The sequence below is a fragment of the Alligator mississippiensis genome, chromosome 4 (genome assembly GCF_030867095.1).
Source record: "Alligator mississippiensis isolate rAllMis1 chromosome 4, rAllMis1, whole genome shotgun sequence".
NCBI lineage: Eukaryota > Metazoa > Chordata > Crocodylia > Alligatoridae > Alligator > Alligator mississippiensis.
In genome coordinates, this window is record NC_081827.1 from 211,325,325 (window position 1) to 211,348,230 (window position 22,906).

Consider the following 22,906-nt stretch of genomic DNA (forward strand, 5'->3'; position numbering starts at 1 on the left):
TTAGGCCTCCCCTGGCAAACATATAAGTCAGTGCCTATGACCCTGAGCGTTTAAAAATGGCCCTGGGGTGCTTTAACTAAGCCTCATTGAATGAGGTTTAGATAAATCATCCTGTGGCTATTTTTAAACGTGCAGGGGCTTAATACATGTGATGCTGTGGTGTTTTAATTACAGTGGCTGCTGGGGAACTGCTCTAATTAAAATGCACCCCCTTCCACCTCCAAGCATGTGTATAGGCAGCCAGAGAGTCTCAAATGGAAATCCAGCTTTACACCCACTTTTTCTGAGCTGTACTGAGTTTGTCTCAGCCACAAGCTAGGACCTATGCCAGAAATATGCCTACCCATGACCTGCTTTAACTTACTGAGTGCTTATGCTGGATTGTGCAAGAGGAATTATCCTATGATTTAAATTAACTGCTCTGTGATGTGCAAAATCCTTTACATTAGTGTGTAGCTGGACGTATGGTTCACAGATCAGCATTCTGTCTCACACCATTCATAGAAAATGCACTGATGTCAACGGGACTTACGCACTTACTCAGTGCTTTCCCAACTTGAGGCTTTCATTACTGAACATACTCCTGAATTCAGGGAAGTGTCTGTGTATACTTCTGAACATACTTGGAAAACGTTCTCATTTCAGTTGTATGTCTAATAAAAATCAACCATGATCCAAACCATGAGAGCTCTGGACAAGTTCAAACTAGGTTAGGGTGAGCATGTACTATAGTACAGAAGCCAAAGAAAGAAAGAAAAGAGAGGCTGTATCTTCAGCTGGGGTACATCAAGGGGATGGTACACTGGCACATCAGACTGGAATGTTGATCCATCAAGGATACAGTCCTGTTTCCTCACTTCCTACTTCATAGGACAGCAACCTTCTTCTACCAAGAAAATGGGATGGCTAAACATGGTAAAGTGGACCCCTTCCTACTCTCTGTCTGCGATGATCAGGAGACTACTTCAACCATGAGACCTGACTGGTTTTACCTTAGCAATCATAATGGTAACTGCCATTATTTATACATTCATGGAGTTTCAGGAAAGAGAGGAGGACAATGATCATTCTGTCTGGTTTCTTATGTGACAGAAAACATCACTGCCTGCTAATTCCCAGACACAATCTAATACATTGCGGCTACATTTAAAGACTCCAGATAATGGAGAAATGACCATAGCCTCTGGTCATCTCTTTTAATGATTAATTTTGCACCTCATTTCCAGTTTCAATTTAGCTGGCTTCAAGTACCATCCATTAGGTCCTACCAGGCCTTTGTCTGTGAGATTAAGCAACTATTAGCATCCCTACAGAAGCCTTTGTGCAGGTCTACTAATAGGCCATGCTCAAGTCAATTAAACTTATCTTTCATAAATTCCATAGAGGTAGCATTTAAAATCCCAGATTGTGCATCCCTGCTAAAGCATGGGCACCAAAACTGGGTACAATATTAGTCAGGGTCTCATCAGTGCCATATAAGGAGGTAGGCAAGATTCTTTGGGTAGATGTGATATCTTTTACTAGACCAACTGAGTAGTTGGAAAAAAGTTTTTTGCAAGCTTTTGTGTGCAAGCATCCTTCTTTAGGCACTAGGAGACTCTGCTGTTGTTCTGAAATCTCCAAGGTGGGAAAGGAGCTAAAAGTGTGACAGGAGGTCAGTGAAAATGTAAATAGGCAGAAGTCTGGAAAACAAAGGGTAGAGAAGGGAGGGGAGAGGGGGGAAAGAGGGGGAAACAATAGGTGAAGGAATGCAAAAGGTAAACATGGGACTATTCATCTGCTTATATAACCAACGATCACAGTAGTCCATTTTGCCACAGCTTCACACTGGAAATTCATGTTCAGCTGCTTATCAACAATGTCCCTAAGTCCTTTTCAAATCAATGCTTTCTGTGATAATCCCCCATTCCATAAGTTGATTTTCAGAACAAGACTGGACTTGAAGCTCAGGCTTAAAACTAGTATCAATGAAATTGGGGACCAAACGCCAATGTCCACATATTACCCATATATGCATTGCTGGCACTGTTTTAAAACTGTTCTGTTCATTCACTATTTGAAAGGCACTTCATTTTACTTTTTCCCCACCTCTACTACAAATAATTAAAGCAAGAAGAAATGGACATCTCAAGAGCTCAATATCACTTCCCCCATTCACTTAAGTCTACTCAAAGTAAGGACTGAGGACTATGCTGAATGAGGAGAAACAGATTCTGCCCCATATCTGAAAATCAGACACTTCTATTTATTCTGATTTCTGCCCCAGGGGCAATAAATTTATTGTAAACCTCAGCAGTACAGGAAACAGTGTTGCAAACCACAGCATGTAGGTACTTACTTTCATCACTTCCCCTGATGGGCTGGCGTTTTTGTGCTCTATCATCAGTTGTGTTAAACAGCTGCAGAAGAACTTTGTGCTGCAAAAATAATAATCATGATAAGCATCATCGTAAGTCAAAGAAGAAACATTATGGAGTAGACCTGAATTTAAACAGACATGGTGCATCAAAAGCAAGAGAGAAAACAACAAAACACAGTTTGCAGATTCATTTTTAAACTATTTCCATATGTGTTGTAATAATTCAATGTTACTGAAAAAGAAAATCTCTTAAAACAGTGGAGCCTGCCCACAGGCTGGATCCCACACATTTGGTGCATGGAGTCAGTCCATGTGCCTGATCCCACACACCTGGATCCAGCTTAGAGCTAGCCCATGCTCACCAGATCTGGCCATGCAGCAACCCTGTGTGTGCTGAATTTGACCACGGAGCACCCCATGCGTACCGGATCCAGCCCTGTATGCCGGTCCAGCCTTGTGCACCACTGTGACTTGGTGTATGGGACTGCGTTATCCAGCCTGCAGGACTTCCCAAGGGTCTGGGAATTTGGCAGTGGGGGGAGGTAGCAACGCTAATTTCCACAGCTCTGGAAGGCATGGCAATTATTACTGCTACTTCTTGTCCGCTGCCAAATTTCTGGGCCACTGTGGAGCCCTGTGGGCTGAGTGACCTGGCTGTATGGGCAGTGGTTTAGCACCCCTGCTTTAGAAAAATGCCAAAATTAATTTACCTTCTTTTGTGGTGTTTTACCTTCTTCTGAACTAGAGAAAGCAGAAAAAAAATATTAGGTATCTCTTGAAGATTTCACCTATAGCATATCACTTTAAGAATACTGATAAATCTCCAAACTATCATGTCAAGGGATTTATGAATGCTTATGCTAAGACTAGAAGTGACAGTTAGTCCTAAGTAGGACTGGGTAAATGCTGCCAAAAGGCACATAAATGTTAAACAAATCTGCAGCTTTGTTTCCAAAGGAATACATATTCCTTTTGCATGCTTTCTGTGAATCCTTACATGAGTAAATTTGGGGTTTGCAAGAATGTTCATACAAAATAAAAGTGTCACATATGTTTATTTGAACAAGCATGCATACAAGCAATTTTTTTCAGCAGTTTTTGCGCTGCCACTTTGAAAGCTCTCTATGGATACAGAAGTCATTTTTCTGACCTGATATAAGAGAGAGATTTTCCTAGCTATTTTACTGAGGCGTGAGTCAAAAGAAACAAAGAAAAGGGGACAAAAACACTATCCTTACATTTGTTTTACAACCTTCTCTAGCTCTGGAAGTTGCTCTTTCAGTGCTGCAATCATTCTTGTATCATCTGATACGGATACATAAAATTCCTGTAAATAATACAAAATATTTTTTTAACAGGAACATAAATAAATGAGCTCTGCATAGAAGGAGAAAGATTAATTTTTGTTTTACATATGACAGTTTACTGATAGCCAGGAATCCGTAACAGTTCAGTGAATACAGAAAAAATGCTGAAGCAATTCTCCATCACTTCTGTTTAAGTCCAGCTGATTTAAAATAAGAGTTACACATGTAGAAAGGAAAGAGGATGGTACAAATTTAAGATAGACACATTTTTCTAGTTCGGTATCTAAGCACTCTGTCATTGTCCTAACTATATTCTGCTTTTTTTTTTTTTTAAAGATTACTGTGGAGAAAATTTTGGAATTTATGGGTTTTTCAGTTTGGTAATCAAAGTTATTATATATGCAATACAAAGAAATGCTGTAACACAGTTGGTTCATTTATTTTACAATTAGCTACTGTTGTTACTGTTATTACTATTGCTTTCGTTCCCCTCATTTTATAAAAATTCACCTTTTACCTCACAGACCTTCCCTGACTGTCTCCCTTTCCCCACATTACCTAATCTCATTGAATATACTGTTGGTAATCATTGTCTTGGAGCCCCTTCTCTTCAGTTCCACCCTAGACCCCCCTCCAGTCCTGTTCCTGGCCCTTGCTGTCCCTGGCAATTGCTCTCACCAAGATTTCTAATGACCTGTTCCTGGCCAAATCTCAGAACCAATGCTCCCTCCTCATCCTCCTTGACCTGTCAGCTGCCTGTGGCTCATTCAACTATTCTGTTCGCTTAGAAATCTCCTTCCTTAGCATCTGTTACTTTCTCTATCCTGGTTCTTCTCTTAACTTTCTAAACACTCCTTCAACAGGTCCATCAGAGGATCCTCTTCATTTCCCCTCCAGATTTCTGTAAGGGCTCTGTCTTCTCTTCTTACTCCTTATCTCCAAGTAATCTCCTCCACAAAAACATAAAAAATTGTCATGTCTATGCTGATTACACGCCTCTCTACTCCAGACCTGTCTTCTTCTGTGAAAATTAAGATCTCTGACCTCCTCAGTTGTTCATATGTCAGTTAAAGCTCAACGCACCTAAAGAACTGCTTTTATTCCCCACTTCCCTTAAATCCTATCTGCTGCCTTTCTCAGTCACCTTCTTGCCCACCATTCATGTCTGTAATCTGGCTCTCATCTTCAACATGAACCTCTCTTCAGGTTTTCATATCCAGACTATGTGTAAGTCTTGCAGATTCTTTCTGTATAACATCTCTAAGACGAAACCTTTCCAATCCATGTGCATAGCTGAAGCTCTTGCCAGTCTCTCATCATCTTGTGGGTCACTTACTGCAATATCCTTGTCTTGGTCCTTGAAAATGCAGTCTTAACCCTATCATATCCTTCAGAGTGCTTTCATTTTCCTAGCCAACTGTTTTTGCCCCTTTCTCTGCTTCCTTCCCTAGTTACATCTTTTCTGTCACTTCAGTTATAAGCTACTGGTCTTCAGTTTGATGGCCCTTTATAGCCTCTCGACACCATTTGTAATTTCTCACTTGTCATTGAAACTCTCATTTCTGCTTGGCCCATGAGGCCAACTTCCATTGCCTGTTTGTTAAATTTGTTACATTTTCTGATTTCTGATAATTTTCCCCCTCTGCTGCCCTCACATGTAGGGGAAGCTCACTGCAAACAATCACAAAACGAACTCGCTAACCTTCAAAAATCTCCTTAAAACTCTTTCCACAATCCCAAAAAATACCTGCCAATGGTTAGGCTGCTGATGATCTGTCATACAGATTAATACTATCTCATTGTTTCCTTAAACACCTGCATTTGTCTGCCTACATCCACTGTTTCTTGTTTTATACATAAATAATCAGCTTTTGGGGGCAGGGACTGTTTTGTTGTTTCGGGTCTATGCATGCTGCAAAATGGGATCCAAGCCCATGATTAGGGCTCCTAAGCACTAGGACAGTGATTCTCAACCAGAGCACCATGGGATTTTTTTAAGGGTGATGTGGGTATCATTCAATATTTCATAGATTTCCATAGACATTAGGGGTTGAGATCATTGGGTCCAGCCCCCCCCCCCCATAGGTGGGAGGTCAGCTGGTATCACATGACTCCAGTAAGAAATAAATCCAGCTGTTTTTTGAAGGAGTCCAGAGTAGGTGCTTGCACCACCTCTGGGGGGAGTTTGTTCCAGACCCTGGACACTTGCACCATAAAAACTTTTTTCTTATATTTACTGTAAATTGGCCTTCCTGGAGTTTATGGCCGTTAGACCTTGGTATCCCTTGGGGAGCTCTGGTGAACAGCTTCTCTCCTAGGTCCTGATGTACCCCTCTTATGAAGTTGTAGGCTGCCACCAAGTCCCCCCTAAGCCTTCTCTTCTCCAGACTGAAGAGTCCCAAGTCCCTCAGCTTCTCCTCATACAGCCTTCCCTCCAGGCGTAGGATCATATGAGTGGCTCTCCTCTGGACTCTCTCAAGCTTCTCCACATCCTTCCTGAAGTGGGGGGCCCAATACTGGGCACAGTACTCTAGTTGCAGTCTCACCAGGGCCGAGTAAAGTGGGAAGATGATATTGGCAGTGTTAGATGTGGAAACACCTATACATGATTCACAAGAAAACTCCGGAGATTTTGCATAGAAATCCATAGTGTCAAAAACATTCTGACCTGTTGTGGTCTTTCTGAGTTCTCTGCAACAGAAGAATTGCTCCATTATTTTTCCACTGTCAAAATATGAGAGAAAGCTAAGAGCTGGCATTTTCTAAAAGGTGTCTTGTGTCTAATAAGGGGTGCCTTGAGTCTAAGGAGGGGTGCCCTGAATCTAAAAAGGTTGAGAACCACTGTACTAGGATAATGCAAATAATAAGTGAAGCTAATTATTATGCATGTGGGAAAATGTATAGTGACTTATTCAACAATGACATAGCACCTGCCCCAAAGTATTTACACTCTTAGTGACACCTGACATAACAGTGGGTAAAACCCAGTGGCTGAACTGTGCGTTAGAAGGACTGTGGTTCTGCAGGAAAGTTTCTTGGCTGCAGCTAGGGATTGATTACATTTTGGACTGGCATAGTGATAGATCCTCCAGTCTCTTCCTGGAACATCCACACCAACCTTCTAAAAAAAGTTCCTGTCAAAGTATTTGATATACACAGGATCCCTTCATTCTAGATAAAAGCCTACTCTCTCCAATACTGTACAGCAAAACTGTACTAGTTTGGTTATTTTCAGAATTCTCCCAACTCTGACACTCAGTTTCCCTGCAAATTTCCATGAAACAGGATCCAACACTTTGCACTGTCTGGCTCTGTACTTGTATGCAGCCTGCAGTTAAAACTGAGAAAACACAAACATAACTTTGCTCTGTTTTAAAGATATGTACTGCAGCTCCTTATTTACTAATGGAATTCCACAGGCTGTGATAAGGTCTTAAGCAAATTTCCTTTGCAGCTACTTTTTAGCAAAATGGTATAAATATAATTCTTCTATACCTCCAGAAAGGCCACTGCTGCTTCATCCTCTTGTAGTAGGTCTCCATATAAAGCAGCCCACTGTAGAACTAGTCGGATGACTCGCTTTTTATTATTGATGGCATAATCCAATTTCTCCTGCTCTGAACCCTGGGAAGGTTGGGCATGATAAGTACTAAAGTGTCAAGGAAAATGATCAGAGAAAATGAAAATACCTAATACAGTAAGAACTCAGGTATATCTTTTTTTCAGGAGCACTGAAACAACATTTTCCAATAGGAATTTCATAATCAATGAGGCTTTTGGCTGTTGTTAGGGTATTTGGTTTCTTACCAGAATGCACATGTAAAGGGAAGTTTCTCCCTAACACTGTTCATGAAACAATAAAGGGATCTTTTAAAAGTCTGTATGACTAACCACAATCAAACTAAATGTTATAACTTTCTAACAGAGCAGGAGAGAGGACAAGGCAGAGATTCAGAGACCTAGTTAAGGTCACAAAGGAAGTTTCAACTCTGTCACATGGTTCTTAATTCTGTTGTGTATTCATATTCTATTCACAGCACTTTGGGATATGTATGTGGCACCAAAAGTATAACTGATATTTAAGAAGGATGGTGTTGCTGTGGAAACCTTGATGTTTGCATTTGCTGGCCTTTTTTATTTTATATGTACAACTTTAATATTACAAATATATAAAAATTAGGTGCAAAAGTATAGTATTTATATTAAAGGAAAAAATAAGAAAAAGAAATGTTATATTAATATAAACTGTAACAAAACAGTCCCTGAAAGCACATATTCACCTACTGTAAGTATCAGAGACAAAAGCAGACCTCTGTGAAGTGCTCACTTCTCTAAGTACTTGTCATTTAGATAACTGGTTTTATATTTTAAAGATCTTCACTGATTCTTCTATTAGATCAGGGGTAGATAGGAGAGCTGAGATTTGGCCTCTGGATTCTTTCCCCAGCCACAAAAAGGAAGGTTCAAGACATTTAATGAATCACTATTTTACGTTGGTAGCACTGGGGTCAACGCACCTATGGTGGACCGCCAGAGAAATCAGTGGCTATATATTATGGACAAATTTGGATCACTGAAACAAGATTTACAAAATGATTTTTATTAAATAGTTTAATGAAAATTTTGCAGCTTCACACAGAAGAGCGCAATGTAAAATCAAGCATGTTGTTATATTGCATTTGTGTTCAGCCACTGGCTTGTGCATTATACAAAGGCTTCATACTACTTGTTAGCTTTAGTGACAGCTTCAGCTGATGATCAAGCTGCGTAGACATAAAACAGTTTTCTTTTTGGCTTGGGAAAGCTTTATTTTAATTTGCAAAAGAAAAAATATCAGTGAGGCTGTCTGCTAGTCCTGTAAAGTTTATCAGAAGAGTCTATATCAAAAGCAAACCAAAATTCACACAGAAGAACTAAAAAGGGTTTACTTGCCGGTAATTTCCAAATGAGACAGGTACAGCTAACATTAACCCTGGTTTCTCATTTGTGGCTACATGGGTTTTATCCAGACTCCTTATTTCCCAATAGTACTTGCCTCACTATTGGCTCACTATTGGGATAACTATCATGGCTGCACTAGAGATATTTTTAAGCCTGCCTTGATTTTCTGGTTGTGAGAGACAGACAAACAGACTGGACCCACCAAGAACCAGCTGTATCCATTGTCACCATGGGGATAGAGAAGTTCAGCCCATCCCTTCTTAAAGAAATCTGCCTTGGGCCCTCAGTCATCATCACCATCCCCCTTACATGGGCCACGCTCAAGACTACTTCTTCCCTATATTTCCTATCCCTTTTCTTGAAAGCCTGGAATAGGACAATACTGGTCCAGGAAGACTCTCTTAAAAAATCTGAAAGGAACATAAAAGAACTTATGCTACCATTTTTTCTTGCTTGGTCCTGCTTATATTGAAGTGAACAACATTTTTTCCTTTTTTTCCAATGGGAGTAGGATCAGACACACTGGGCACATCTACATGTGAAATTAATGTGAAACAGTAAACTTCAGCACATATCACACCAGAGTTTATTGCTCCTGGGCACCACATTTACATGTGCACCCAGGACTGCAGCACACTGAGCTGGGTTGGAGCAGCCCCAGCTGACATGGGACCTGGAGGGTCAGCCTGCCCAGGAGGGACTCTCTCCCATCCTGCTCAACGTGCTGCAGAGGGGCTGGCTGAGGCATGAGAGTGCTCCTGTGTGAGGCTAGCTGGCAGGTAGCCCCTGCACTAAAGCACCCGTGTGCCCCATCCAGCTCCATCAGCATCTACACGTGCACTGCTGTGTACTAAAGAATATTGTTGTAAGATAGTACTTGTATTTACCAGTACCAACCTATAGTGGAGTTAATTAGTTTACTGAAGCCTAATAGGGCTTCATGTGTAGATTCTGAGACTTCACTGTGAAGCTACTAAGGCAGCTCCACAGTAAGTATCTCATGTAGATGTGCCCACAGTGTGCTCCAACTGTTTTGTAGTTAATAATATAAATGGTACAAAAAGTTGTCTCCTTTGTTTCACAATAAATTGGTGCTCTGGTGTAAATTCTGAGAGGATGATTGGGGTGGCATCTTTGTGTTTACTTCCTCAGAAGTATTTTTGCCTTTGGACTCTTACATGTGATAGCTATGGTAAGTATTCAAAATCATTGACTTTTAAGAATTAATTAATTTCAATTGTTTCAGTCTAAGCAAAGTCTCAAATTCCTCCAGGTTTTTGGGCACAAAAGACTTCAAGCTACTAATTAGAAAACAAAATAACTTGTAATATCTATATTTAACTCTTCTCATTTAAAATTACACCAACACCATGCTATTTTTCTGCAGCACATGGTAACATATTCTACGCTAATAAAGTTTTAATTGATAAAGCAAGCTTATTAATACACGTTTTCCTAATGATCCCCCTGACTAAAAACCCGCACAGAAATTAGACACTCCACCAAGATTACAGGTATAATCATATGACTGCCAAGCTATTGAGTATGAATAGAGATCTGCATTCTAATTTAGTTTAGAAAGTATTTAATGTGATCAGGGAAACTACAGCATGTCAGCATATTTATGAGAACATATAAACCCAGGATTATAGAAAGTAAATAATATATTGAATTCTGTTCACTCTAACATTTCAGGCAACAAGCTTAATATTCCACTGAATCATTTTCCTCATGCAGTTTCTGCCTTCCAAACACTATAATTATTTCATATATTTTTACCTACTTATTAAGTGACGCACCACAGGCATCAGTAATTTTTCTGTATTTTTACTGCTCATTTACTTATTTTTAATTCAGCTATTAATTGCTCCTTTATTAACATTATCATGGTGAAAGTCACTGAAAGCCTCCTAGGATCTACATGTGACAGAGTCATTACAGTTTGCAGTCACAAATACAATATCATGCATTTTTGCAATAAGTGTCAGATATGCAGTTAATTGCAAAACATAAATCAACACCAACATGGTTGCGGTTCAGCATTTATATTTTAATTCTATTTGGAGTATAATATCTTTTCTAGGAAACAGAAGTGGGTTTTGAAGTCTGTTCTTTCATTTATGCAGTCAAAATTGAACTATATTAATAAATGTATAAAACCAATATGCATCACTGCGATGAAGTATAACTTCTTTTGTTGGTATGATAGCACACTAAGGTTACAAAACATATAATTGAGGTTTTCTGTAGCTGGCCCACTGGAAGCCAAACTGTTGGTTTTGTTCTACATCAGAAGTATTTTTGATCAGATAATTACACCTACATTACACTGTTCACTGGAGGTTCAAAATTAGGTGGATTCAAAAGGAGCCCTTTCAGGCATGCAAATTCAGTGCAATTCACCTGTTAAACCTGTATTGAATAGACAGCTCAAAACAATCTGTGGAAAACTGTGTCACTGAGTTGTTAGTAAAGGTAAATCTTTATGTATGGAAGCTAATAAAACTGTTGACAGTGAGGCAATATTCCAAATAGAAGCACTGTGTCACATTCTAGATGGAATATTTTGTGTGTGATTTTGAAAAAAGACAGAAGAAACTAAGACTGCAAAACAAATACAGCCCTTTAAAAGCCTTTGTTTCTCCCAAGAATTCATATTCATTTTGTGCTAAAGAAGGGCCAAAACAAAACTGAAATTCTGAACAAACCAGACTCTAGGATGACTAGTTCTGAAACAGCTTCTGCCTTGAGCCAATTTTCTGCATATGGATATAACAGTTGGTTTCACTTATAGGATAATAGGATGATAGGAAAGTAGGGCTGGGAAGGACCTCACGAGATCATCTAGTCCAGCTCCCTGATCAAGGCAGGATTGTCCCTGACTAAACCATCCCAAATAAGGGCCTGTTCAACCTGCTTTTCAAAATGTCTAGGGATGGAGGCTCAATGGCTTCTCTAGCTGTTCCAATGCTTGATCACCCCCATAGTCAGAAAGTTCCTCCTAACCTCCAACCTAAATTTCTTCTGCTGAAGCTTGAGGTCATTGCTCCTAGCCCTATCCCCTACAGCCACAGAGAAAAGACTGTTTCCATCCTTTCTATGATTGCCCTTGAGGTGTTTGGAGACTGTTATCAAATCTCACCTCAGTCTCCTTTTCCAGACTAAATAAGCCTAGCTGTTTTACACTTTCCTCATAAGTCTTGCTTCCCAAGCCCCTAATCATTTTTGTTGCTTTGCGCTGAACTCTCCAATTCATCCACATTCTTCTTAAAGCGTGGGGCCCAAAACTGGACACAATATTTCGGAGAAGATGTCACCAGTGCCAAATAGAATGGAAGACAAGGTTCCTTGGGTGAATGTGATATCTTTTATTAGACCAACCCAAATAGTTGGAAAATAATTATTAAGCAAGCTTTCGGGTTCAAAAACCCTTCGTCAGGCTAAGGAAGTTTCAGCAGTTGGTATGTGCTCTTCCTGGATGGAATGAAAAGTAAAGAAGCCAGAGGCTGGGCTGGTATGCGTATAAGACAGGTAGTCAGTGAAAATGTAGATTGAGGGGTCAATGGGTGAGAGACTCCTCAATCTACATTTTCACTGACTACCTGTCTTGTATGCATACCAGCCAAGCCACTGGCTTCTTTACTTTTCATTCCATCCAGGAAGAGCACACGCCAACTGCAGAAACTTCCTTAGCCTGACGAAGGGTTTTTGAACCCGAAAGCTTGCTTAATAATTATTTTCCAACTATTTGGGTTGGTCTAATAAAAGATATCACATTCACCCAAGGAACCTTGTCTTCCTATGTCCTTAGACCACCACGGCTACAACCTACACCCCTGAATAGAATGGAAGAATAATTTCCTTTGATTTGCAAGTGACACTCCTGTTGATACAACCCAATATGCTGTTTGCTTTTTTTTTTTTTTTTTTTGCTACAAGAGCACACTGTTGGCTCAGCTTATGGTCTACTGTAACCCCCAGGTCTTGCAGCACTGCAGCCTAGGTACTCATTTCCCATTCTGTATTTGAAATTACTACATCTCAGGTGTAGGACTTTGCACTTGTCCTTGATGAATCTCATCTGATTAATTGCAGAGCATTTTTTATTCTATCCAGGTCATTCTGAATCCTAGACCTTCCCTCCAGACTGTCTACAACTCCACCCAACTTGGTGTCATCTGAAAATCTGCTAAGCCTTCACTCAATCCTATCTTCTAAATCAGTAATGGAGATATTAAACAATACCAGGCCCAGGACAGACCCATGAGAAACCCCATTTGATACCTCCTCCCAACTAGACACTAAGCTATTAATAGTTACATGAAATCCATTGGTTAGGGACAGACATTACACATAAACTGGTTTAAGCGATCAGAAACTGGTTTAAACCTGTAGAAGAACAGATGTTCAGTGCATATAAACCAGTTTGAAAATGGCTGAAACCAGTTTAAATGTAGTATCAGACTTAACTGATTTGGGTCAAAACAATTTATGCAATAACTGTCCCAGACCCCTTGCTGGTTTAAGTTAAATTAGAGTCCCCCAGTATCCTGGCATGCTCTCTGGGCTCGGTGGAGCTCTCTGCTCCACAGCAGAGCTGGCCCCTCCCCTTGGCTCCCTGGCCACAGCTCCAGCAGAGACTTGCAGGCATAGCAGGGTCTGCTAGCTTCCCCTTGCCCCACCCCCTCACCACTCACTGCTTAAGCAGGGATCCTCCTCTCTGCCAGAGCATGGACCATAGTCAGTATGTGGTATGCTAGCTAATGCTGCGTAAGGCTCCAGCACAGACTGCAGAAGCAGCAGAGTCTGCCTAGCTTCCCCTTGCCTTCCCCCTTCCCCGCCTCCGCTGCTCAAGCAGGAAATACCCCCTCTCTCCCATCATTTCCCACAGCATGGACCCCAGCCCCATGGACCCTAGGCATGTGGTATGCTAGCTAATGCTGAGAGATGTCTCTGTGTGTGTGTCTCTCCAATTTCACTGGGGCAGGGAGACAGAACAGTGACTGCTTAAGGCTGTTTGGAGCTAATCAACAGGTCGGTTGGTAAACTGCTTAAGAAGTTTGAAGTAACGGAGAGAGGCCACTGTTCTGTTAACTGGATGATAAAGACTGTTATCACTATCAGCCCCCAGCTGGCATGCTTGCCTGTTAGTTTGCTGCAGACAGTATGATGAAACAGGGAGGGAGATTGAAAAGCTCTGTATCATCAACAGATGCGTGCACTGCGCCCCTCTCTCCCTTGCCTCTGAGTGCTAGCCTGGGGCTGGGGGCTGGCAACACTCTCTCCCCTTGAGCAGCCAGAAGGGAAAAGCTTGGGACTGTGCAGGCAGACATTCCTAATGACAGAGTCTTGCCAGGGCCTGGCCATGCCTCCTCAGCTCAGCTCCCTGCAGAAGAGAAGGGAGGGCTGCTCTAGCACCTACCAGCCTCTAGCCTGAGCCACTGCAGGCATGTGCCTGAATTTCCTCAGTCCAGAGAGAATGTCTGTCCAGTTTCAAACTAGTAAAGCCTAGTCAAGTTAGACTAACCTGCAAAGATTGAATCAATTCATGGTTAGGCTTTTTGAATGTCTGTCCCTAGCCATTGGGCGTGAACATATTGATATATATTTTTAGATACTTACCCAACTCTCTGGAACAATATTCCCAATATCTCTTACACAATAGAATGAAATAATTATTTCAAGAAATCATTTGTGTTTTAAACATCCAAAAAATTAGCATCAACAATAAGGAAAAATTTAGGACTCTAGAACATCATCCAAACCCTCACTGGTCCTAGATAAGATACTGAAAAAAGCTAAGTCAAAATAGTGTTGGCAGCTTCATAACCTTACACAACATTCCATCATATATGGGTACCTTTCTCAGACAGCTTTGACAGACAACAGAAATTGGCATAAGCCCTAAATTCCAAGCAAACTCTAACATATAACCAAAACAGTGCAACATCCTTTCCTTTTACTCCTACATCTAATGACTTTATAAAAGACTTGTAAACAAGAGACAAGCTAAATAATTTAAACTGAGCACATCTACACTTGTACTTTAACGCGCATTAGTTGATTTTAATGTGCATTAAAGCATCACAAAAAAAACCATGCTCTTTAGCTAATGCACATTAAAATAGGCAAATGCACCTTTTTCTAGTACCTTACAATGGTGGACACTTTTACATGTGCTCTTGGGGTGGGGGTGGGGCCGGAGTTTAATTAGAGCAGCTCCGAGAGCCACTCTACTTAAAGTGCCGCTGTGTCTCGTGTATCAGCATCCCCTCACTTGAAAATGATGCCATGCTTACTAATGGCTACCATTTTTAAGCATGGGGATGCTGATACATGAGATGCAGGAGGCTGCTGGAATACAGCAATTGTCATGCTCCAGCAGACTCAGTTGAGCCTGCTCTGATGCGCTGGCATTCCAGCACATCAGAGCAATCTCCACACTCATGTATAGGTGCCCAGAGGTACTAGATTTAATGTACGATAGTTTTAACAGGTCGCCCTCCCCAGCGCCATCTTTTGCATTATCCGCGCCCTATGTGGGGTCACCCTTGGAGTCCCCTTAAGGTTTCTCGCTCTCTACTCGCCTGCCACGTTTTGATGGAAATATTATAAGTGGAAGACTGCCTATTGTTTTTGTATGGTAGGGTCCTCTGCCAACACTGGCCTTGACCCCAGTCTTTCTCTAGCTAGGCCTCCCTGTCTGAACCCACCAGATAGAGTTTGACTGCAAGGCTGTAGCTCTTGAGTCTTGAGGCTTGGGGCCCTCCTTTTTGCTCCAATCTGGAGCACAGCTTCCCTGGCCCAGAGGCCCGTTTGCCAGCCCCCCCCCACCAACTGGCCACAAGTTCGAAGCCTGGCAAAGGCCCCGGACCTCCAACATCCCAGTTCAAGAAAAAAAACCCTACATACACACAGTCGCACCCCAGGTGCACCAGGCCACCCTGGCCTTTTAATCTCTGGTGCTGGGCTTGTGCCCCCGTATACTGGGCCTTCTCTGTTGCTGTGCCTGTGCACCCTGAACACTGCGCCTATGCAGGCACCGGAGTTTCCACGCTATAGTGGGGCTCCAATGAGGCCTCCTCCTTCCCCAATAGTGTCACCCAAACCACCAGTGTTGTTCAATAACAAAAAAAAGAATCTATGAACAGTCCTGTCCATGGGCTATATAACCGCCACCAAGAAAATATGATTAAAGAAGGCAGCATGCCAGCTTCCAGTTTCTCAGGGGTTCGTGCTTCTGCTCCTGCACCGTCTGCTACAGTCCTTCTTCTAGGGTTGCTGCCACTTCTCCAAGAGACCTCGGTAGTTCCCCTCTTGCAGCCACTGGACTGCTCGCCAAGCCTCTCTGGGGAGCTCTGGGATGCACTCCTTCCCCTTTGACTGCCAGTCTCTACTGCTGCCTAGTCCAGGGTTTTTATAGTCCTGGCCTGCCCCCTTCCGGTTACCTGACTAGCTGGCCAGGCTCAGCTTTTAACCCCCCCTTATCAGTATGCTGTGCCCAGAAAGTTCTGGTTTTAAAGGGGCCGACCTGCCTTCTGGTAACAGGGCTAGGGTTCCCTGTTACAGTTACCTAAAACACATTAATGAACATGTAGATGCACCCAGTGAGTATTATGCTTGAAGGCATTAAGCGCTTTGGTATATTCCCAATATCTGCCTGCTGCCAGACAAAATTGTCTCCTAAGCAGATATGAAAAAATAAAGGCTATTATATGGATTTCAACATAGGAACTGAAGCAAAAACAATGGCTCTGACACAAATACCTTTCCTCTTTCCCCACTGCAATTTGATCACCGAGTAGAACTATGTTCTCTTTACTCTCACAGTATGGGCAAGCATTTCTCTAATGTGATTTTGCCTGAAGAGATAAGCTTAGTTAGCAACCTTTCAGCTCTAACAATGGGATAATCAAGGGGGCACATTTTGATTTTCCACATTCAAAACTGACCAAACAAACAAGTCAGACGGAAGTAGGCTGAACCTAAAGCAGTGGGATGCCATTTCTCTTAAACCCCTATTATCCTTCATTTAAACTGTTAGCATAAAGCCTGTCATAACCCCTGTAAATTGTGCATAGAGCTAAGTTTTTTGAACAGGAGTAAGTTTTATCAAATGTGAGCAGATAGCTAAGCAACACCAATATACTGTTACTTAGCCCATTATTTGATAGGGGAAAAAGCTTTTCTAAATTCTGCTCTTGCACCTGACTTTTCCATTAATTGTATATGTGAACTGTACTGACGTAAGCAAGAACAGGATAGCCCAAATCCTTAATGTATTTATGTGATAATATAAGCCAGCTGCTACAAGATTAATCCAAAGAAAGGCAAAAACTGCTCTGTTTTTATTTTTTCTTTGTGGAAGCTGTCAGTAGCAGCATTTCATAAAATTTTGATACCCAAAACTATGTGTTTTTGGAAAATGTGTTTATTGTCAGTGTATGAACAATTTTCTCTAAACCGGCTGTGTGGGTCCAAAGGTTTTCAAAACAATTACTATCCTTGCTAAGAGCAGCAGAAATGGATTCTCAAACTTGCCAGACAAAGACATGATGCTTTATTTTATGGCTTCAGGATGTCAGCATTCCCAGATGTCACTCACCTTACAGAGCTTCAAGGAAAACACTCTCTTCTCAATACAATATTAAGAAAATATAAATTTAAGTTATTACAGCCTTGTCAGTACTCTATAAAATTGAAAGCAAAATATGCTTATTTTATGCTCTCAATCAGCTGATATTTTCCTATAGCCAAGTGAAAATCCTTCATTATCTAAGACTCCGTCAAAACTACGTGAAGGTTGAGGTATTGATAAATGTGTATTTCAGAGGTACATTAATGAATAATGTAGATAATGGAAGTGGAATTTAATGCTGTACCTGTGAGTTTTAGTTTCTATTGCATTTATTACATATAAATGAGGCTTCCACATGATGCATGTTAAAATTTGCTGTAGATTATTATTTACTTGTGTTTGTATTATGCTAGCATCTAGAAGCTCTCTCCAGACATACAATAAAAGACAGTCCCTACCCTCAAAGCTAAGTCTTAGGTAAAATCAAGATGCAACAGGTAGGTAAAAACTAATAGAGGTGGAGGGAAAGTGCACTGGTAATGCAAGCATAATTTGAACAGATTGACAATGAGCAAAATCTGTAGGTATAGTAAAATGCCTGTTAGCAATAATCTCTAATAATTCAGATTTGTATGTAATTCTCAACTAATTAATTCAGGGTGGTAGCCTTCATTTTCATTGCATAGCAATTTTGGGAAAGGGAAGATGGAGTGATCTGGTTCAGAACTGTATCTCATCATGGTATGTAAATGGTTCAGCTGCTGGAGATTTAACCATTGAGAACTGTGACCTATGGGTATTTGTTAGTTGTACACTAAGAACAAACCTCCATTATAGATCATTTACCTTTGGAGATCTAGAAGCATTTCAAAATGTGTCTGTGTATTTTCTGTTATGGGTGGTCTTAAAAGGAATGTAACATTCTCATTACAAAAGGATATTGTGCCATCAAGGCTGGGCATAGCTGACTATTTGGCATAAAAACACAGTGCATCAAAACAAAATCATTTAAAACAGAATCTGTGAAGAAAACAAAGGAAAAAGTTAAGCATTTGCAAACAGCTCAGGATTCACAACCATTATGCTTGTTTCAGTTAAAAATCTCATTAATTCCCTGAAGACACAGAAGGGGTCAGTTTGAAAACATTCTGTACTATTTTGTGCATAGTATTAAACTTGAAAATGTATTCAGGATAGAATTTAAAATTTTTAGCCTTCTTTAAATGGATTCAACATCAGTCAAGATTCTAGACATAATAAGAACCTTGCTTTAGTAGATGTGCTCAGCCTGCATCAAATGAATACTGGCTCTTAAATAACACACTAAGGTCCTGATTCAGCAAAGGGAGCATGTACTTCACTTTCAGTATTTGCAAGTATCTCTAATATTTGGTTTTGTACTAGATACTTCAAAAGAAGGAAGTTCGGCACAACAATAAACACCAATGTGACACTTGAATTATTTGGGAAGGCTCCTCATTTATATAGACAGATACCAAAGTATAATGTGAATCATGCCTTTTATACCTAGGGACCTAAAAATGTCTGTCAGTGTTGTATACCAGTGTTATTATACCAAATAGCATACCTGTTGGCTCCAGCATGCAGTAAAATCTAAACTGGTTGGACTGCTAGTCAAAAATCTATTATCTATTTAAATTAAAATTGATTCCCAGTTATTGATTCACGTTTACATTTAAATTCAGTATAGAAAATTTAGCTTAGAAATTAGGTTAGTCATACAACTGAAGCATTTTTAGACTGGGAAGAACTGAAAGTCTAGCTAAAGCATTCACAACAACTTGGCAACAGGTCCACTATCTTTTGCTTCCAAATGAGCTGATAGTGGGATGGCACAGGTAAAAGTAAGGGCATTAGTTACCCTTTGTACTTGTAAGGATGTGTGAGGAGGATTTAACTGGCCTGGCTGTCAAGCCCAGCATAAGTTTGCAGGGTTGGCAGTTTGAAAAAAAACATCATTTTACTTGTAAACTAAGCAATGCTTATAATGAATAAGTGAGAGACAATGAACAGAATACCCCTGGAGACCACTTTTGTAAAGCCTCTTTTCAAAGTGGAACAACATTTAAAAATCTTGTAACGGAGGGATGTCAAGGAAAATGTGGTGTGGCAACTGTGCCTATCCATATTGTCTCATTGCTTTCACTATAATCCAGCATTTGAAAATGTCTCTCAGCTGAAGCTATGCCATGCCCCCAGGGCCTCATCCAGGGAATATCTTGTCTTTGCATAGTATGCAAAACGACTGGTTTAGCTGTTTTCAATTTAATGGGCTTGCACTGATTGCACCAATATTATCACTCCAATGACTCAGAAACTACAAACTATTAAAAAAAATATATTTAACATGCTTTTCAGCCATCTGTAACATAAAAAACATGCGTACTAAAACAATAGCCTACTTTATATTGCAATAATTTAAAATAAAAGTTCCTGTATTGGTAAATACTATTATTTTCTCCTGACTCTCTTCTTTTATTAAAATACTTATTAATAACTAGTTAGACGAGACCATATTCCTGTACCTAATTTCTTTATAAGTGCAAGCAGGGCTGAAGCACTTTCTGCATCAGAGGACTTGACCCTCTGATGCACTGAATCCTTTGACTGAATGCTGAATCCTTTGAATACACTGGAGAAGTATCAGTGGGTCCATCTACACATGCACTTTACTGCAGCGTTGACTAATTAGCTCTGCAGTAAAGTGTCATAGTCTACATGTGTGCCGGCATTAGGGTGCAGTAAACTAAGTATCTCCAACATAGGATAGTACTATTGGGGACAGTACTGCCTTACAGCGGAGTACCTTATTGTGCTGAAACACATGTAGACAGTGATTGGGAGTGTAAATCATGCCAGGTCAGCCCAGTCAGGTGGGGGCTTGCTCTGCCCGGCTCAAATTGCTGCTGTCCCGGGTGTGCGTGTAGATGCTGCACCCAAGAGCAGTTGTCTCTGGCACGAACTGCTCTAAAGTTTATTTTGTTGCATTATTGTCATGTGCAGATGCACCCACAATTAAGTTACTTATGTTTATTGTGCTTCTTATGTTAAAATTTTGGAGGCTTGTTTCTAGGTAGCAAAGTAATGCAGGAGTGATGCAGATCTTTAGATAAGTGATCTAAGCTCCACACAAATTACATCATCTTTAATTTCTTCAGCTTGTGTTTGAGCATTGATTAACTCTATTTCTGGAAACTTCTAAAGGCTGTTTTCCAAAGCATTACACTGTAATTTATATCTTGGGAACCTATCCAATTTATTAATAAAAATACAGCTTTTGTCAAATAATTCTACCTGTTGCTTCATTTACAGTTGATTCAAGTCTCATAGTTTCTAGAAAGTGCTCTAGAATTTTCTCTGGAGTTCCTGACATCACAATATACCTGGGGAAGGGAAAAGAAGTGATTAGTTTTCCAAAGGGAAAATAAAAATATCAACTGGCAGTTGGTATCAAAGGGAAGATCTAAGACTTCTGAGCATGGAAATGGGAGTCAAATACAACACTAGAGTTCAAATACCTGCTCTGACACGGACTCTCAATGTGGCCCAGGGGAAAATCATTCAACCTCTTTGCTTCAGGTTTCCCATCTGCAAAACGTGAACAATAATACTTACCTTCCCACCATGACTGCTGTAAGGACTATGATGATGAAGGACCCCATTCTCCATTAATGAAACTGCATTGGTGTAAACCTGGGTGAATCAGACCCTCCCATAAAGCGCTATTAGCACTGTTCATAGGAACAGAAGCCTCAGCAACAATAAAAATAGTTATAATGTAGGATTTAGGTACGTTTAAATAGAATGACTGTGAGGGTGAGAAGCGAATTAGTATTTAGTATTATCAATCTTATCAAAATGAGAGTAAAGAAATTAAAGAATGCCTAGAAGGTTGCAGGTCTAAACTGGCCAGAGGACATTAGAAAAGATAGTAATGCTCAGTGGTGGAACTTGGCAATAGTGTTAGATAAGTGCAGTAAATTAGTATATGCAACTATATAGCCTCAGTATTTGTACCACTCCTAGTATTAAATGTAGGGTTGGGGGACACAACATATTTACAATAGACTAATTTACTTTGATTTTATACAGTAATGTAAATCACACCAGGAACCAGATCAGACATAACCAAATTATCCAGGAGTAGGAGGTTGTAGCTATTACAATTCCTCATCATTAGGTGGCAGGAAAAAAGGTGAAAGTTTGACCAAAGGGCTACCTAGGCACATGACACATGTACCTTACACCTATGTATAAGCACTATAGTTGCTTATGGGGTACCTTTATTTTGGAGTAGAGTGATATCATGTCTGCTCCACATTTACCCCTGTGTAAAGACATAGTGTAAATGGTATAAATATGCTGGGTGTCCACATTTCTAAAGAGGTGCAAGGGAACATTGCAACTAGTATGGTTACCATATCTATTGCATGAAACGCTGGCAATTTTTTAGGATATTATAGGATATTGCAGAAAAGGGCCCCTCTGATACCTGCCCTCTCTCCTCCTCTCCTTGCGAATGGGAATTCTTTTTATCTTTCATTTTATTCTTTCAATCTTTGCATCATTTTTCTGCATTAAAGTTATAAAGTACAAAACTTAAAAAAAAAATCCCAGAGAAGTGAAGGGATCTGCTCCTGCTGAGAAATAAGTGGTGGAGCTGAGCTCCTGGGAGCTCCTCCTTACTTTGAGCACTGACCGTCACAGCTCTTTTACCTGCCAGCCCCTTTGGAAGAACTGTATTGATGTCCCAAGAACACTAACACTTGTTAAGCCAGTGCACATCCTGGCAGAGATACTAACCAAGTACCTGAGTGAGTGAAGCAGAAAAAACTCAGTTTGCTGTACTTTGAATATGAAAGTGAACACGAACCAGTGAAGCGGCTTGAAGTGACTGCAGAATGTAGCAACACTCTGTAAGGTGTCAGAAATATTGCAGGTGTGTGATCACCCATGAAAACAGAAGTTAGAGCTTGGGAGACAGAACTTCAGAGTTAGCCTTTTGGTGCAAACCTGTCATTCTTTGAAGCTGTGGCTCAGTGCACTGCAGCAGGAGAGAGAGTAAAAGGATGGGAAGGATCCAAACTACAGTTTGGGGCAAGTGGAGCCTTTCCTGAGAAAGGAACATAGGATGCTTTTAAATGGTTGGGTGGTTTCAGGAGTTACAATGGGACGGATAAAGGGCATTTCACCTCTGTTTCACCAGTTCAAGCTCTGCATAATTTACCAGGAATTAAAAATCAAGTCTGAACCTAGTTTAATGTCCTACAGGATGGGCACATCTACACATCGCCCTACAGTGATGTTGTTACTGGGCCGTACTAAAGCACAGCTCAGTAACTGCTCATACTGTACCGTGCATGTGGCACACAGTTAGTTTTAGCCACAACTTTGCCATGGTGGTGACTAAAATGGGGGTGCGTGCCACTACAGTGAAGTAGCTGTTAGTCACATGTAGACTCATGTGATCCCTACGTTGCCATAGCACATTGTACAGCGACATAGCATGTCGCTACAGTGATGTAGGGTGATGTGTAGACATGCTCTAAGTCACTTACATTTGCCATTTATTTCCTTAGGAGAAATTTCCCACATTAAAATTGGAGTTTTTGTTCATAACTGTGACAGAAAACCCTTTTTGGGTGTCTGTCACTTCAAGGGCTGGAGCAGGGAGCTGTCGGGTGGCTGATGAGGGTGGCC

General features: G+C 40.7%; 1 protein-coding gene across 4 annotated transcripts in view; it reads right to left on the reverse strand.

Annotated features, from left to right (window-relative positions):
- The window catches only part of RAPGEF4 (Rap guanine nucleotide exchange factor 4), a 308,065-nt gene that overhangs the window by 41,907 nt on the left and 243,252 nt on the right, over positions 1-22,906 (reverse strand). For 3 of the 4 annotated variants that reach the window (XM_019480320.2, XM_019480321.2, XM_006265237.4), the window contains 6 exons: positions 20,501-20,589; positions 18,127-18,205; positions 7,162-7,312; positions 3,598-3,686; positions 3,070-3,100; positions 2,339-2,417 (listed from right to left, as the gene is read on the reverse strand). In XM_019480320.2, the coding sequence (XP_019335865.1) occupies positions 2,339-2,417; positions 3,070-3,100; positions 3,598-3,686; positions 7,162-7,312; positions 18,127-18,205; positions 20,501-20,589 (518 nt within the window). Of the gene's footprint in view, positions 1-2,338; positions 2,418-3,069; positions 3,101-3,597; positions 3,687-7,161; positions 7,313-18,126; positions 18,206-20,500; positions 20,590-20,724; positions 20,795-22,906 lie in introns of those variants that run through there. The other variant, XM_059727282.1, reaches the window with a different exon arrangement.